Consider the following 13805-nt stretch of genomic DNA (forward strand, 5'->3'; position numbering starts at 1 on the left):
GACAAATATCTGTATGAGAAATTAAGAAACTTGCTACATTACTATCTAAAAGCTATACATGTTTAATGCTAGCATGTCAATATTGTCATAGCCATAGCGCAAGGTGATTTATTGTAACGTCGACTGATTTCTAGAGACAAAGAGTGATCAACACCAGCGAGACTCGAGTGAACCGCGTCATCAATGGCGACTCGGATTCAGCAGCCAGGGCCCGGGGAAGGCGGCGCTTAGAGAATGGTGGCGCTGAGCAGGGCCTGAATGGGAGGTACACGTCTGAGCGACTGGAATCTGGCATGGAGAATGAAAATGAAGATAATGAGAATAACGAGAACGATGGAGAAGGAGAGCGAGGAGATGGCAATGAAGGCCCGTTGGTGCCTTTTAAAGCACCAGGTGATGTTTTGGAATGAAATGCGAACTGTTCATTTAGTTTTAGCTTCTATGCTGCTAACAATACCTGTATCTGTTATTTTTTGACAGTCGGTGTGTGCAACAAACTGAAATGGTTAACCATGTGGCCGTTGTCTTTGCTCCTCTTCTTCACTGTGCCCAATTGTGGCAAGCGGCGTTGGGAGAAATGGTTCATGGTCACCTTCTTCACTGCTACCATCTGGATCGCTGGCCTCTCCTACATCATGGTCTGGATGGTCAGTCCCGCATCACTTATCAACATTACCATCCTCAATTTATAGGATGCTCTTCCCTTCGCACCTTTGTATCGACTATATAAAACATTGTATTACAGGACTTCGCAGTTGAGTTATTGCGGCTTCACTCTATCGCAGGTTTTCATTTGTGACAATACGCATTACAGTTTTACCTCCCTATGTTGTGGTTTTATTTTGCTATTTTTCTTCCCTCTAAGTTGGACCATTAAAAAAAATGGTGATTTTTTTTTTTCTTTTTTCAAGTGGAAGTTTGTTTTACAAAAATAGACAATGAACATTCGACAGCTCGTCACCGCCCCATTCCCCTACCTGGGTGCATTCAGAAATGCGCTCCGAGAGCACTGCTTAACTCAGACCATTTAGAAACTCAGAAATATGCTGTTCAGTTATTCAGATTGCCCCAAAAAAATGGAGCACGGATCAGCAAGTAGAAGTAAAGTACAAGTACAATAAAGAGTTGTGTTCAGAAATTGGAGCAGAAAGCGCTCTGCCTCCGATAGCACAAGAGGATGACGGAACATCCCCTTAATACAGTATCTACTAGGGCTGGGTATCGATTCAGATTTCCAGAATCGATTCGATTCACAAGGGCCCGATTCGATTCGATTCACGATTCACATCGATTTTCGATTCACTTGAGGAATTCACACAGTACCTATTTTAGACAGTCAAAAGTACCAATGCTGCAAATAGTAGAAGCTTCTTGTTCTCATTCAATAAATTAGTAAAAAATATATTTACATTAGTTGAATGGACGAGTGGTTATCATGTCCGCCTCCCAGTTCTGAGGACTCGGGTTGGAGTCCAGGCTCCAGCCTTCCTGGGTGGAGTTTGAATGTTTTCCCCGTGCCTGCGTGGGTCTTCTCCGGGTACTCCGGTCTCCTCCCACATTCCAAAGACATGCATGGCAGGTTAATTGTCCCTAGGAGTGCTTGTGAGTGTGGATGGTTGTTCGTCTCTGTGTGCCCTGCGATTGGCTGGCAACCAGTCCAGGGTGTCCCCCGCCTACTGCCCAAAGCCGGCTGAGATAGGCGCCAGCACCCCCACGACCCTTGTGAGGAAATAAGCGGTCAAGAAAATGGATGGATGGAAAATGCTATTTCCTCACTAACAACACTTTCCTCCATTCACCCATCTCTGCTCTCCAAGCAGCAGCCGCTCCCAAGCCAAGAAAATGGCTGGGTCCTCACTTAGCTACGTACCGCCCCTGCACACGCCCGCTTTCTCCAAGAAGCCTGTTCTTTGACGTGGCTACCTTGGAGACAGACCGTCCTGTAGCTGTTTGCCTGTCAGGGCTCGACACTGTGACCAATTTACCCACAAAAGGGGACAACTTTAAAAAAAAAAATACAAATAAAAAATGACGCAAGTACTTTTGCAGTACATGCGCGAGTGGTGCAACGGCTCATTTTGAGCCATGATCCATATGGATCAAGCACTACGGGTCAGGTCATACATAGTCCGCGGAACACGCTGCGGAGGCCAACTTCAAAATAAAAGCTTTCCAACTTATAAATTGACGTAGATGCAATTGTTGTGTCTTGATGTCTTGTTACTTGTAGTTTGAAATTGACCCACACAGCGCGTGGTAGGCATCAAGACTCAAGGCGGCTAGCTTGACTCGCCCTCACGCCACCTCGAAATTATATTTAATTGCTATTTGCTAATTAAGGCCGCTAAGACACCACGAGTTAATTAGTCTGTCATTTTATGATACAGCATAAGTCTCTGGCGTTAGCAACTAGCCACTAACAGAATTTTAAACATTGACAGTATTCATTCAGTGAGCCATGAGGTGCGTTCAAATACTGTTGGACATTTCAAACAGAAAAAGTCAATTGATGCATTAACCATCAATAATTGCAAATATCTAAACAATGTAGGCTTTCTGGCAATATATAAAAGCTAACATACAGGATTGTCTGAGAAAATTCGAATATTGTGATAGTCTTTTTATTTTCTGTAATACAATTAAAAAAAACAAAAATGTCATACATTCAACTGACTGACAGCATTCAGTGACTATGGCTAATGTTTCCAGGTGACTGTGATTGGCTTCACGCTCGGCATCCCTGATGTCATCATGGGAATCACCTTTCTGGCAGCAGGCACCAGCGTCCCAGACTGCATGGCCAGTGTTATAGTTGCAAGGCAGGGTATGTCTACACAAAAACACTTTCCACCTTGCAGTATGTTATGATATAAATTGGCAGTGCATGCAGCATAAGGACAACAGATTAGATCCAGTCGGGTACCAGTTAGGTTATAAAAATATCTCTTGTCTGCACTGCTCCATACTGGGAGATTTTTCTACAAATGTGTTATCAGAATGATGCAGTGAAGTTTTTCACATTTTCTGAAATTAATACTTCTTTAAGAAGGTCAATCAAAACTGAAAATGAATGGTATGTGTAATAGTCTAGCCTTATATACTGTGTACTGTGTATGCACAGTATATTTACAGTATGCGCATATATGAAGAACATAACAAAATGAATAGATATAGATACTATAGCAGAAAGTCTGTCAGACGTTGACCGTGTTGTTCTCCTTGCCACAGGTCTGGGGGATATGGCCATCTCCAACTCCATAGGCAGTAATGTGTTTGACATCCTGGTGGGCTTGGGCCTGCCGTGGACACTGCAAACACTCTGCATCGACTACGGCTCCATTGTGAGTGCTTGTCAGAGGAGACTCTGCTGGACTTTGACCTGAATAGAATAGAATAGAATAGAATAGAATAGAATAGAATAGAATAGAGCTAAGTTTACGAAGGACATCACCAGTTGTCAGCAGGGAGGTTAACATAGAAGAGGGCTGTAACGATAAGGGCAATATCGTGATATCGTGATGTTAAAACTGTCACAATATCGTTGTCGTCATGTTCACAATATTTAAAAGGAACACATCTGTTAAAAAAAGTCAGGTTGATTTCCATTTGTGCAGTTCTAGCACCCTGTAGTGGTTAGTTTATTAGTGCAATTTAATTTTCCTTAGGGATGTTTTGGCCTTCTATGTTTAAAATCTATGCTAATTGTCAGATGAAGGGTCACCTAATTTGCTTGTGAAGCGATCAATGTGTGCTTGCATTAGCAAGTAAGTGCCTCAATATTGTTATTAGAGATTGTAGGTGGTATATATGTATTGCTGTTACGTACAAAAGCACAATATTGTCAAGTCAACACCTGCAACATTTAAAATACACAGAAGAAAGAATGAGAAGACACAAGGATTTGATTACTCGCGAGGAGAAGCTGACAGAGAGTTGTGCGCAGATCACAAGCTCCCAGCCCCTTCTGACACAACTCCCTACTTCTCCTCTTTTATTTGGGATTCCCTAACATACACAATAGGCTACACACTTGCCTCTGAGGAAAATGGGAGTACTGGCAGCAATGTGATAAGCAACTCCAGCAGTCGTAAAATACAGAGGACATCCTTTAAATCGTCACGACTACTAATCCTTGAAGGCTGTAGTTCTTCATTCCCACATTCCAGATGTCCTCAGGTTGAATAAACATGCAGCAGCTCCAAACCCATAGTGAAATACTGAATACATAGTTGGCAATTAACTATGTAATAAGAGAAAATATAGAATAATATATACACAATAACTCTAACATTCCCCCCTGTTTATTATATATTTGCTCAAAGTCTCAGATCACCTATGAGTTACTTCAATTAGATTTTCAACTGCAGGATCATATTTACGAAAACAAATACATTTACACTCAGAGGCAATGTTAATCTTTAGTCATAGTCGGCTGGATCTGAAAATAATTCAAGCATATCATAATGTACATTATCCAATGTTTCTGTATGTAATTCTCAGCATTAATAATTCAACCAGCTGTCTCTCTTCCTCTTCATGATGGCCCCAAAAATCAAAATCAAAAAGACAGCACCAACTGCGTCTGATCGCATCTTACGCTCCATTTGATTCAGGAAAGGGACTCGTCTCCTTGAGTTGTCCCTTCTGACACATCCTGCACAGTGAGACAGGTCCTGGACTTCACAGCGGTTGGGGGAACTTTGAGGGTAGCAAACAATGTGCTCCCAAAGTCTTCACTGACTTACTTGGTCAGACTTTTCACAGCGAGTCAAGCTGCTTGTTTCTCCTCTGACCTCACTTCAGTCAGGCTTCGCTCCGCAACCTGGCAAGCTGTTAGTCAATGGTACCTGTTTTGTGCCATGTGATAGGTGAATCCAGGAGAGTCGTTCAGCGATCTTCACAACCTTCGGGGCCAACAACACTTACAAGGGCCTTCCCACCTTAGGCTGGACCTTTAATCAAAGTCAGTCACTACCCTTGATGGGAGGCTTGCCTTCCTGCTGAGATAGAGAGTCATCTGGCATTTTATTAAACATTTTCACTTCCTTATCATTTAAACAATCTTCTCATATAGTCACTTGAATAAATTTCTTTCATCTGTACGGCTTAACAGGTTATTACAATAGGCAAATTTAAATGGTCCACCACACGAAATTTCAAACGAGCTTAACTGTCTTGTTCCTTTTACAATTTCCCAAATCACTTAATCATCAATTATCTTATCTCCATGCTTTGATCATGTATTTTTCTCGCTTTTCTGTTTTTCCCTTAAACAATGTAACATATAAAGTGACTTTCATTCATTACTCCAAATAACTAGTACGTCATATAGAGACATGATCTGTTCACACAATGCTTCTGCCATAATAATAACATTCAGTTGTTTTTCTGGAACAATTTCAACTCATTGTTACATTTTTTAAGACCATCAATCAGTACTTGTTAATATTGACATTGTCTTACTTTTTGTTCAATTCCATAAAATCCATAGCCACTAACAAAAATTGTAAAATATTAGAAACATCAATTCCATGTATAACAAAATTCTAAAACAAAATTCCAAAAACATAAAAACTTAAAAAATTAAAAATATAAAATTTACATGCGGTATTGCCGTATTGTTACCAACTCCCCCCTTTTGAGACATTTTTATGGCTCACAACTCAAAATCATTATCCAAGCCACTTCATATAAATCTTATGCTGCATGCAATTTAAAATAATTTCACAATATTTACAAAAGGTTTTCATTTTTCCTTTTTTTTCTTTTCCACTACAGTGTTCCCTCGTATATCAGTGGGTTAACCTTCATACAGTCATTTTCCTCTTCCAAAAAATTACACAGCTGTACAAAAATCCACAAAATCAGCACTTTTTTTCTTTTCTTTTTTTTTTTTTTTTTAAACAACTATGGAATTTAAAACAATTGGGACCCTGTAGCCTTCACCGCTCTGGCCCTAATTTGCGAAAGAACACTGTAGTTTACATGTCTTGGACGGATAGAATTTTATAGTCTACCCATAGCATAGTAGTAGTCTGGCATTTCTTCAAAACTAATTGTATCATACTACATCTTGTATTGTTTACAACCATATAATCAAGTTTAAATGTAACACATCTTTCCCAAAGCCATATGTAGTTAATAATAAAGCCACCATGAATATCAATCATCTTGTACACAATTAATATAAAATACTGGCTTAAATTCTACTTCATGCATTCTAAACAAAACTCATAACCATGTCAGCAATCAATTGTCTGTTCAAATGGCCTTCCAATATCTTCGTAAAGCCACTACTATCATTGTTCAATTTAAATCACAAACTGCATTTTTCACATTCATCTATCTATTCAAATTTGTCAAACATTGTCGTTGTTATCAGTATCTCAATTCAATTTCAGTAGTAGAATTGTTAGCATAATTATCCACCCAATTCATGTATAATTATATATGTATAATCACAAACATCAAAAGTTCATAACAGGTCACAATTTCACTCAGGAATTTAAGATATCATTTTGTAATTTGTTTCAAATCTTAGGGCCGACAAAATTACTTCGTTTTATCGTTGGGTCTCCATCATAACCACTTTACAATCAAAACAATCTCAATATTACACCCTTGTTGCACAAAAGTGTAATACACCTTTATTTACATCATTCTCCAATTTCTTCTTTCTTTTAAGTTGTTGCTGGTTTTCATTTCACAGCTCAATTTTCTTTCATGCCATAGAAGAATTTTGTCCATGCAAGTCAAAATCTGACTTCCCAAATGTACCCAAACAATTTCGAATTGCTTGAGAGGGTATTGTGGGACATTCACAATATCCTTGTAGTAATAATATATATATGTATGTATATTTCCCTTCCAGTGCAAATTTAGACCAGAATATACAATTTGGGTGTACTGTTATAGTACTTATTCATTCCTCAAATTTTCATCAAGAATCCAAATTATCTAATAATATATTTCCAGTTAGTAAGTTTAGTATTTTCAATCAGCACTTTTGCCCTTTGCGAGTCCTTAATCACTCTAATTTATCTCCAATTCAGCATTTTACTCAAATAAATCATCTTTAGCATAGATGATATCTGATCTGTTTGCTCTGATTTCCACTTACTTACATGTTGTCAAGAAACCCAACATCAGAATGAATGAATGAATGAATGAATGAATGAATGATGAATTCATAAGGAAGCAGGTTAAACAGTTCTTCCTATTTAGTTTTAAAGAAAAACAAAAGTTCTGTCATCTCCATTTGTTCTGCCATAATTGTTATATGCAGTGTCACTGTATCAAACTCATCATCAGTTTACAGGTAGTCAGTCAACTGTGACACTCGTAGGTGTGGCATTGTTTTCGTTCTCACATTTATGCTCAGAGTGACATAGCTTATCATCTCCCTTCTTTACAATCAGTTCCCTCGCTTTTTGTAGTAAGGCGTCAGCTACCATTTAAGAATTTATTTAGGATATAGACTACGTCGTAAAAATGCAAAGATCCTACACCTTTCACATAGCGATATCCCTTTTTCTACTCAGCTTATCTTTTTATTACCATGTTGCCATCTAATGTAGACACCAAGACTAGGTCTAATCCAATTTAATATAATTCTGCTTACTGGTTTTGTTTCATCTTTGTTTTTTATGTTCACCTTGTTCAAATAAATGGCCGTTTTTCCACCAACAACAATTACCAGGGCAATAAAAATTCCTCATGGGGCATCCAAGTACTATCTCGGCAGCAGGGTCTCACTAACCTAAGGTGGTTACTTTGAGGGGTCAGTATTTTTACAGCAGCTCGTCTCAATCAAACTCATTTAAATTAATTACAGAGAACTCTAAGACACTGTAAAAACACAATTCTAAATTCCCTGCTGAACTTTTGCAACCAAAAACTCACTTTACCCAGAACTCAAAGATCCTGGGCTTGTTGGTGGAAAAGCAACTATTAATAATTGTGCTCCTTTAAGAACATTCAAATTCAATTATAAATGCCATTTTTTTCTTCTTCATCAAATTCAAATCTCAGCTATTTATTTATTTTAAATAACTCACCACTAATAAAAGGTTTGCCTTCTAAACCATTTTAATAATCTTTTCCCTTCAATGCCTATTTTACTTATCAGGTTCTGGTGAGGGAGAATTTGTTAAATTCCACAGTCAATCACAGCAGGAGCTAAATCAGAATTCAATTAGGAAAACATTCCTCCGTGTAACTAATCTTTTATACAAACTTCAGGACTATATTCAAAACGACATTGTAAAGGCTCTTTCTTACAATTTTATGTTGTTCTCTAATCTGGATCTGCATGAGTCACACCAAATCTATTAGTAAATATAAACACCACAGTAATGAATTTTTAGAACATTTAACTCCTAGTAAGTATTTTCAAGTCAGTCAATAAGGTTTAAATTACTACCTGTTAAAAAGTCATGAAATCATTGCATTTCCATATAGAAGCTTCTACTATCAGTGTGATATCAAGGCCTTCCCCATTTGGCAATTTGACAAATGGTGCCATTACACACTTTACAATATAGTCATAGCTGAAAACCATCATTACTTACTTAATTCAAAGTTTCAAATTTCTTTAAACTAGTATTTAGTAGACTAGATTAGCATTATTTATCAAATAATCTATATCATTTTAAACTATCTATTTTATACTTTTGAGGGTAATTTCTTAACTCAGTGTCCTCTAACGTTACACCTTCCTGTCTTATCATCATCTACACCACCACAACTTGTTCTAAACACTTCACAAATCCCACTTTAAAATCATCCACTAATTCATCTTCTCTTTATCCAGTTGTTCTAATTCTACCATAATCAATTCTACTTTCACGTTTCTCTCTTACTTTTATCATTTCCCATGCTCAAAACAGTCCAACAAAAAGGATTTTTTTTTTTTTTTTTGTCAGAAGTCCAACAACTTGTCATCAATCACCTACTTAACTCACTCTCAAACAATTAGCTTTACCATCCAAAAACAAAATACACAATTTTCACCTGAGGACCGGGTGATGACCCTTTCTGGGACCACTTTTTGGTCCACGCACCTCATATTTGATACAGACCAAAATTTCTCAATTTCACCGTTTTTAACATAGTTATGTTAAACACGATCTAACAACCCCTTATACACAATTTAAACCCTTTTAAGCCGTCGTCTTTAGACAATATGACACACAGACACACACAAGAGCTCACAGAGACAAACACAGTGAGAAGCCACACACACACACTTTTACAGACAATACACTTATGCCTCGATATCATTAGGCTGTTAAAGCTCCAACTTTCCTTTTCATTTTATTCCTTATTTAATATTGTAGTGGATTACCATTATTATTGTTATTATTTTTACTATTGTAAATTAAGCTGGCCAGAAAAAGTATATCTTGTAATCCACATATTTAAATGCTATATTTTAGATGGATCTAATTTTTCTATGAACATCCAATCCTTACTGGATAGTTCATCTTGTAGCTCACCTTTTACTGTTTATTTTCCCCCATTTTATATGAATTTGGTACAGTCCGCGAACCTAGAGTTTCCTAGGGACTGATAGGTTCAAATAACAGGGTGACAATAAATTTCTCACTGTGGTAATTCTCAAGCTTCTACCCAATAGGGCGGAGAATTCTTGCCTTTGCTTCCACAATGAGTTGTCACTTACAATCCTGTTTGTTTAAAATGAAGTAAGTATCAAATGACACTACACTTCCATTCACTTCACATACTCACACAAGGCCCTTTTATTTTCTGCGTTTCACGGAATTTAAGTACGTACACGACTCCGGCATCGTCTCTTTACACGGACGTTACTGGGCTCCGTTCCCTTTACTTGCCATTGACTAGTATTCACAAGGTTTTTCCTCCCACACAGTACCTTCGTGCAGGCTGCGACAGTACCTTCGCGCAGATTTTACGTCGACATTCACTTCACACTTTCCCCCGGAAAGTAAATTTTTTCTCACCCAGATGTCTTCTCGTCCTTTGGATTCCCGTCAGCCTTCCAGATCCCAGTCACAGAGACGAAAATCCAGTCCCAGAAAAGGGTAGTATTTGCCGTGGCCACGGTCTTCCTGGAGGTCGACTCTGCAACTGGAATCCTTTAGGCGTCCTGGGATCCGGCTCGAAAGGACCAAGTTAATGTCAAGTCAACACCTGCAACATTTAAAATACACAGAAGAAAGAATGAGAAGACACAAGGATTTGATTACTCGCGAGGAGAAGCTGACAGAGAGTTGTGCGCAGATCACAAGCTCCCAGCCCCTTCTGACACAACTCCCTACTTCTCCTCTTTTATTTGGGATTCCCTAACATACACAATAGGCTACACACTTGCCTCTGAGGAAAATGGGAGTACTGGCAGCAATGTGATAAGCAACTCCAGCAGTCGTAAAATACAGAGGACATCCTTTAAATCGTCACGACTACTAATCCTTGAAGGCTGTAGTTCTTCATTCCCACATTCCAGATGTCCTCAGGTTGAATAAACATGCAGCAGCTCCAAACCCATAGTGAAATACTGAATACATAGTTGGCAATTAACTATGTAATAAGAGAAAATATAGAATAATATATACACAATAACTCTAACAATTGTGTTGTTGTTTTTTTTGTTTTTTGTTTTTTTTGTTTTTTGTTTTTTTCAGTATGAGCTCTTTTTTTACAATATTGTGATGTTTTTTAAATATCGCCAACACCCCCACAATATTGTGATAATTATCGTATTGTGACCTTCATATCGTGATATCGTATTGTGATGTTTGGATATCGTTACATCCCTAACATAGAATATGCTTTAATTCATTTAATGGCCATTGCGAAGTAACAGTACTATAAGGTGTTATATGCGTGAAAGGATTGTAAAGTTTCATTTGGGAAAAGATTAGGATTATGTAAAGATTGTAATCATTTTAGGAGCAGAATTGCAACTTTCATTGAATTGCTCTCTTTTGTCTCTTCAGGTTCATCTTAACAGCAAAGGTCTTATATTCTCTGTTGGACTACTCCTGGCCTCAGTCTTCTTTACTGTAAGTTTGCCATATTTATTTATCTTAAGCAGCATTGGAAACGGATGTATGGCTGCAATTTCCAACTTCTAGTGGTTTTGTGTTGATTTTGCATCGATCAATCATAACAAAATACAGTTGATTTGATTTGTATTGCCTCACATTGTCTTTCCCACCTGCAGGTCTTTGGGGTCCACTTGAACAAGTGGACTTTGGACTGGAAATTGGGTTTGGCCTGCCTCATCATGTACGCCATCTTCCTGTGTTTTTCTATCCTCATTGAGTTCAACGTCTTCATCTTCGTCAACCTCCCCATGTGCCGAGACATCCACTGACTTTGCTCGTCCGCTGCTATTTTTTTTTCCTCTGGCAAAGGGAAGCGGGGGCCTGACTTTGCTCTTGGCGCAAACGATTGTGCCACCAATGATTTATCTTTGGTGCAGTACGCACCATCGAGGACAGTGGCGCATTGCATAAATGTCTCAGTAACTGAGATTGTTGTCAATGCGTCAAATCTATGGCTGACATGAAAACTCAATCGTCACCAACAAGAAGCTGCTCCTGTAACTGCCGGACTGTCTGAAAAATTGAACTTGAAGTTTTAGCTGGATTGTTTGTTAAAACCACAAAATTAAGGTATTGCTGTGTAAAAACAAAAAAACACACCATCTTTTTCTGTATATATTAAAAATGGCAGTAGCTGAAATTCTCTTATGCACAATTTGGTGATCCAGTGGCAGCAATATTTATTTATTTATTTTAAGTTGGGCGCATTATAGCCTACAGGTTAAGTATGCCACTACTGTAATTCACTGCAATGTTTGAACCTCCTTTTTCTGATGGCATGGCATGCTGCCATCGCCCGCTTTGCACTGACACAGCAACTGTAGATGTTCAAAAATATTTGCAAATGTTCTAATTCTGTACATTCATCATGCAAATCCCTGTGGATTTTGTGTTTTATTACTTTTGTGAAATCCAAATATAAATGGGATTTCCCTGCAAGTGGCATCTCGCACTGACACTTTATTGATTGGCTATTTGGGATTATGTCACTGGCAGGCAATGGACTGAAAAATGCTCTCTCATTACCCGGGAAGCTATTGGACAATATTATGTATAAGTGTGTGTGCGTGTATGCGCGCTTGTGTGGTTGTGAGCCAATGGCATTGCTTAATCTTACTGGAGGAGACATGATCATAATTTATTTCTGAATTAATTTATTCAAAGATCATGTCTAGTGGTGGTGATGATGATGGAGCTGGTGCACTGTACCTAATATAGAATCTGGAAAATGACTTGATGTTTATATTTAAGAATAGAACTTTATACTGTAAATGTTTTGTACATCTTGGAAATATATTGCCATATATGTATCATAGTACTAAGCCAGGACCCAAACTGCATTGTGTTGTTTTCACCATTTCATTTTGGATGGAAATCTTGTATGACAACGTGCAGCATATGTGACAACACTGACATTTTGTATTTCACGTATTATCGTCTCTTTAATTCAGTGTCATTGGTCAGGATAAGCGGTTCAGATAATGGATGGATGATCCAAAGTTTATAATTTATGCTGTCAATAGAAGAATGCTTGTGGCCATTTTCCTGCTTGTGTTTGAGCCTCATGACACGTTTTTGTAAACATTATTGCCACTCTCAGCATGTCTTTGAACAACATGTGGAAGATGTCATTGATTCTTCGCCTTGAGGATTCTTAAAAGGAAATTTCTTGTTACATTTTGTTGCCAAGTTAAAAGCAAGAAAAAATGTTAATCCTTTATTTCTCTGGTACACCAGAAATATTCAGAAGAAAAGAACAAGAACCATTATAAATGATACTCGGTTTGCATGCCACTTTTTCAGTACTGAAATGTTATGATTCATTTTAATGTATTTTCAGCACTGTTGACTTGTAACCATTCTGTACATTTAGATAAATATGCTAACAGATATGCTACCATAAGAAGATGTTGGAATAATTTCTAACAAGTAATTATATTTGCAGTATTTAGATGTAAGTAAATTTATAGCAAATTAATGTTGTCATATTTTCAATGCTCATTGTTTGTATATCCTAATTTGTTTTGTTGCCGCAGGTCTCTGAGCAGGAACTAATAGCCAGTAAGACAATATACAAAAGTCTTCTTGCAATAAACAGATTTACACACACGGAAAAATGGGTTTTGTTATTGTTTAATTCTAAAAAGCAGTCCATTTAAATAAACTCACCATTTAAAGCTTATGAACGCAGAAAATTCAATTTCAAATTGCTATTGCTACCTGTTGACAAAAAATAAAACTGCTTACACCCGTCACAATGCACACATGTCACATCCGGAGACAGGGTGGGAAATTTGAACCCGAATCCAGTCTGAAACCTATTGGCCAGAGGCTTGCAAGAGTACTCCCTGTGAACAGCTGAGGTGTTAATCTACTAATTTGAAGATGTCTGTCATAATTGGTCAAATAAAAAGGCTATTGTAAAGTGATTTTTGGCCAAATTGTTCCAGAAAGCAGCTTTAATGAAGAAACATCCACTGAAAATTAGTCATGACATTTTTGTCATCACAACTTCCAATGTAAGGTAGATACAATAACTCATACTGTATTGTGCTCATAGTATGACATGAATGAAAATGATTCCTGCACGTTAACAACTCATATGTCCATAATACCATACTACTACAATGGAGGAAGGAGAGACATGCTCATTGTCAAAATGGAAATATTGTCACTATTTTGAGATTCTGTCAGCTAAATACGATAATATTAAGG

The 13805-nt window shown here is 37.7% G+C and overlaps 1 protein-coding gene across 3 annotated transcripts in view; it reads left to right on the forward strand.

Moving 5' to 3' along the window:
- LOC144020187 (sodium/potassium/calcium exchanger 3-like) overlaps positions 1–13201 on the forward strand; it is a 91471-nt gene extending 78270 nt beyond the window's left edge. For all 3 annotated transcript variants that reach the window (XM_077523395.1, XM_077523394.1, XM_077523393.1), the window contains exons 13-18: positions 135–393; positions 481–647; positions 2710–2824; positions 3229–3341; positions 10980–11045; positions 11207–13201. In XM_077523395.1, the coding sequence (XP_077379521.1) occupies positions 135–393; positions 481–647; positions 2710–2824; positions 3229–3341; positions 10980–11045; positions 11207–11359 (873 nt within the window). In that variant the 3' untranslated portion in view covers positions 11360–13201. The remainder of the gene's footprint in view (positions 1–134; positions 394–480; positions 648–2709; positions 2825–3228; positions 3342–10979; positions 11046–11206) is intronic.
- Positions 13202–13805: the final 604 nt, after the last annotated feature.

The sequence above is a fragment of the Festucalex cinctus genome, chromosome 6 (assembly GCF_051991245.1).
Source record: "Festucalex cinctus isolate MCC-2025b chromosome 6, RoL_Fcin_1.0, whole genome shotgun sequence".
Classification (NCBI taxonomy): Eukaryota; Metazoa; Chordata; class Actinopteri; order Syngnathiformes; family Syngnathidae; genus Festucalex; species Festucalex cinctus.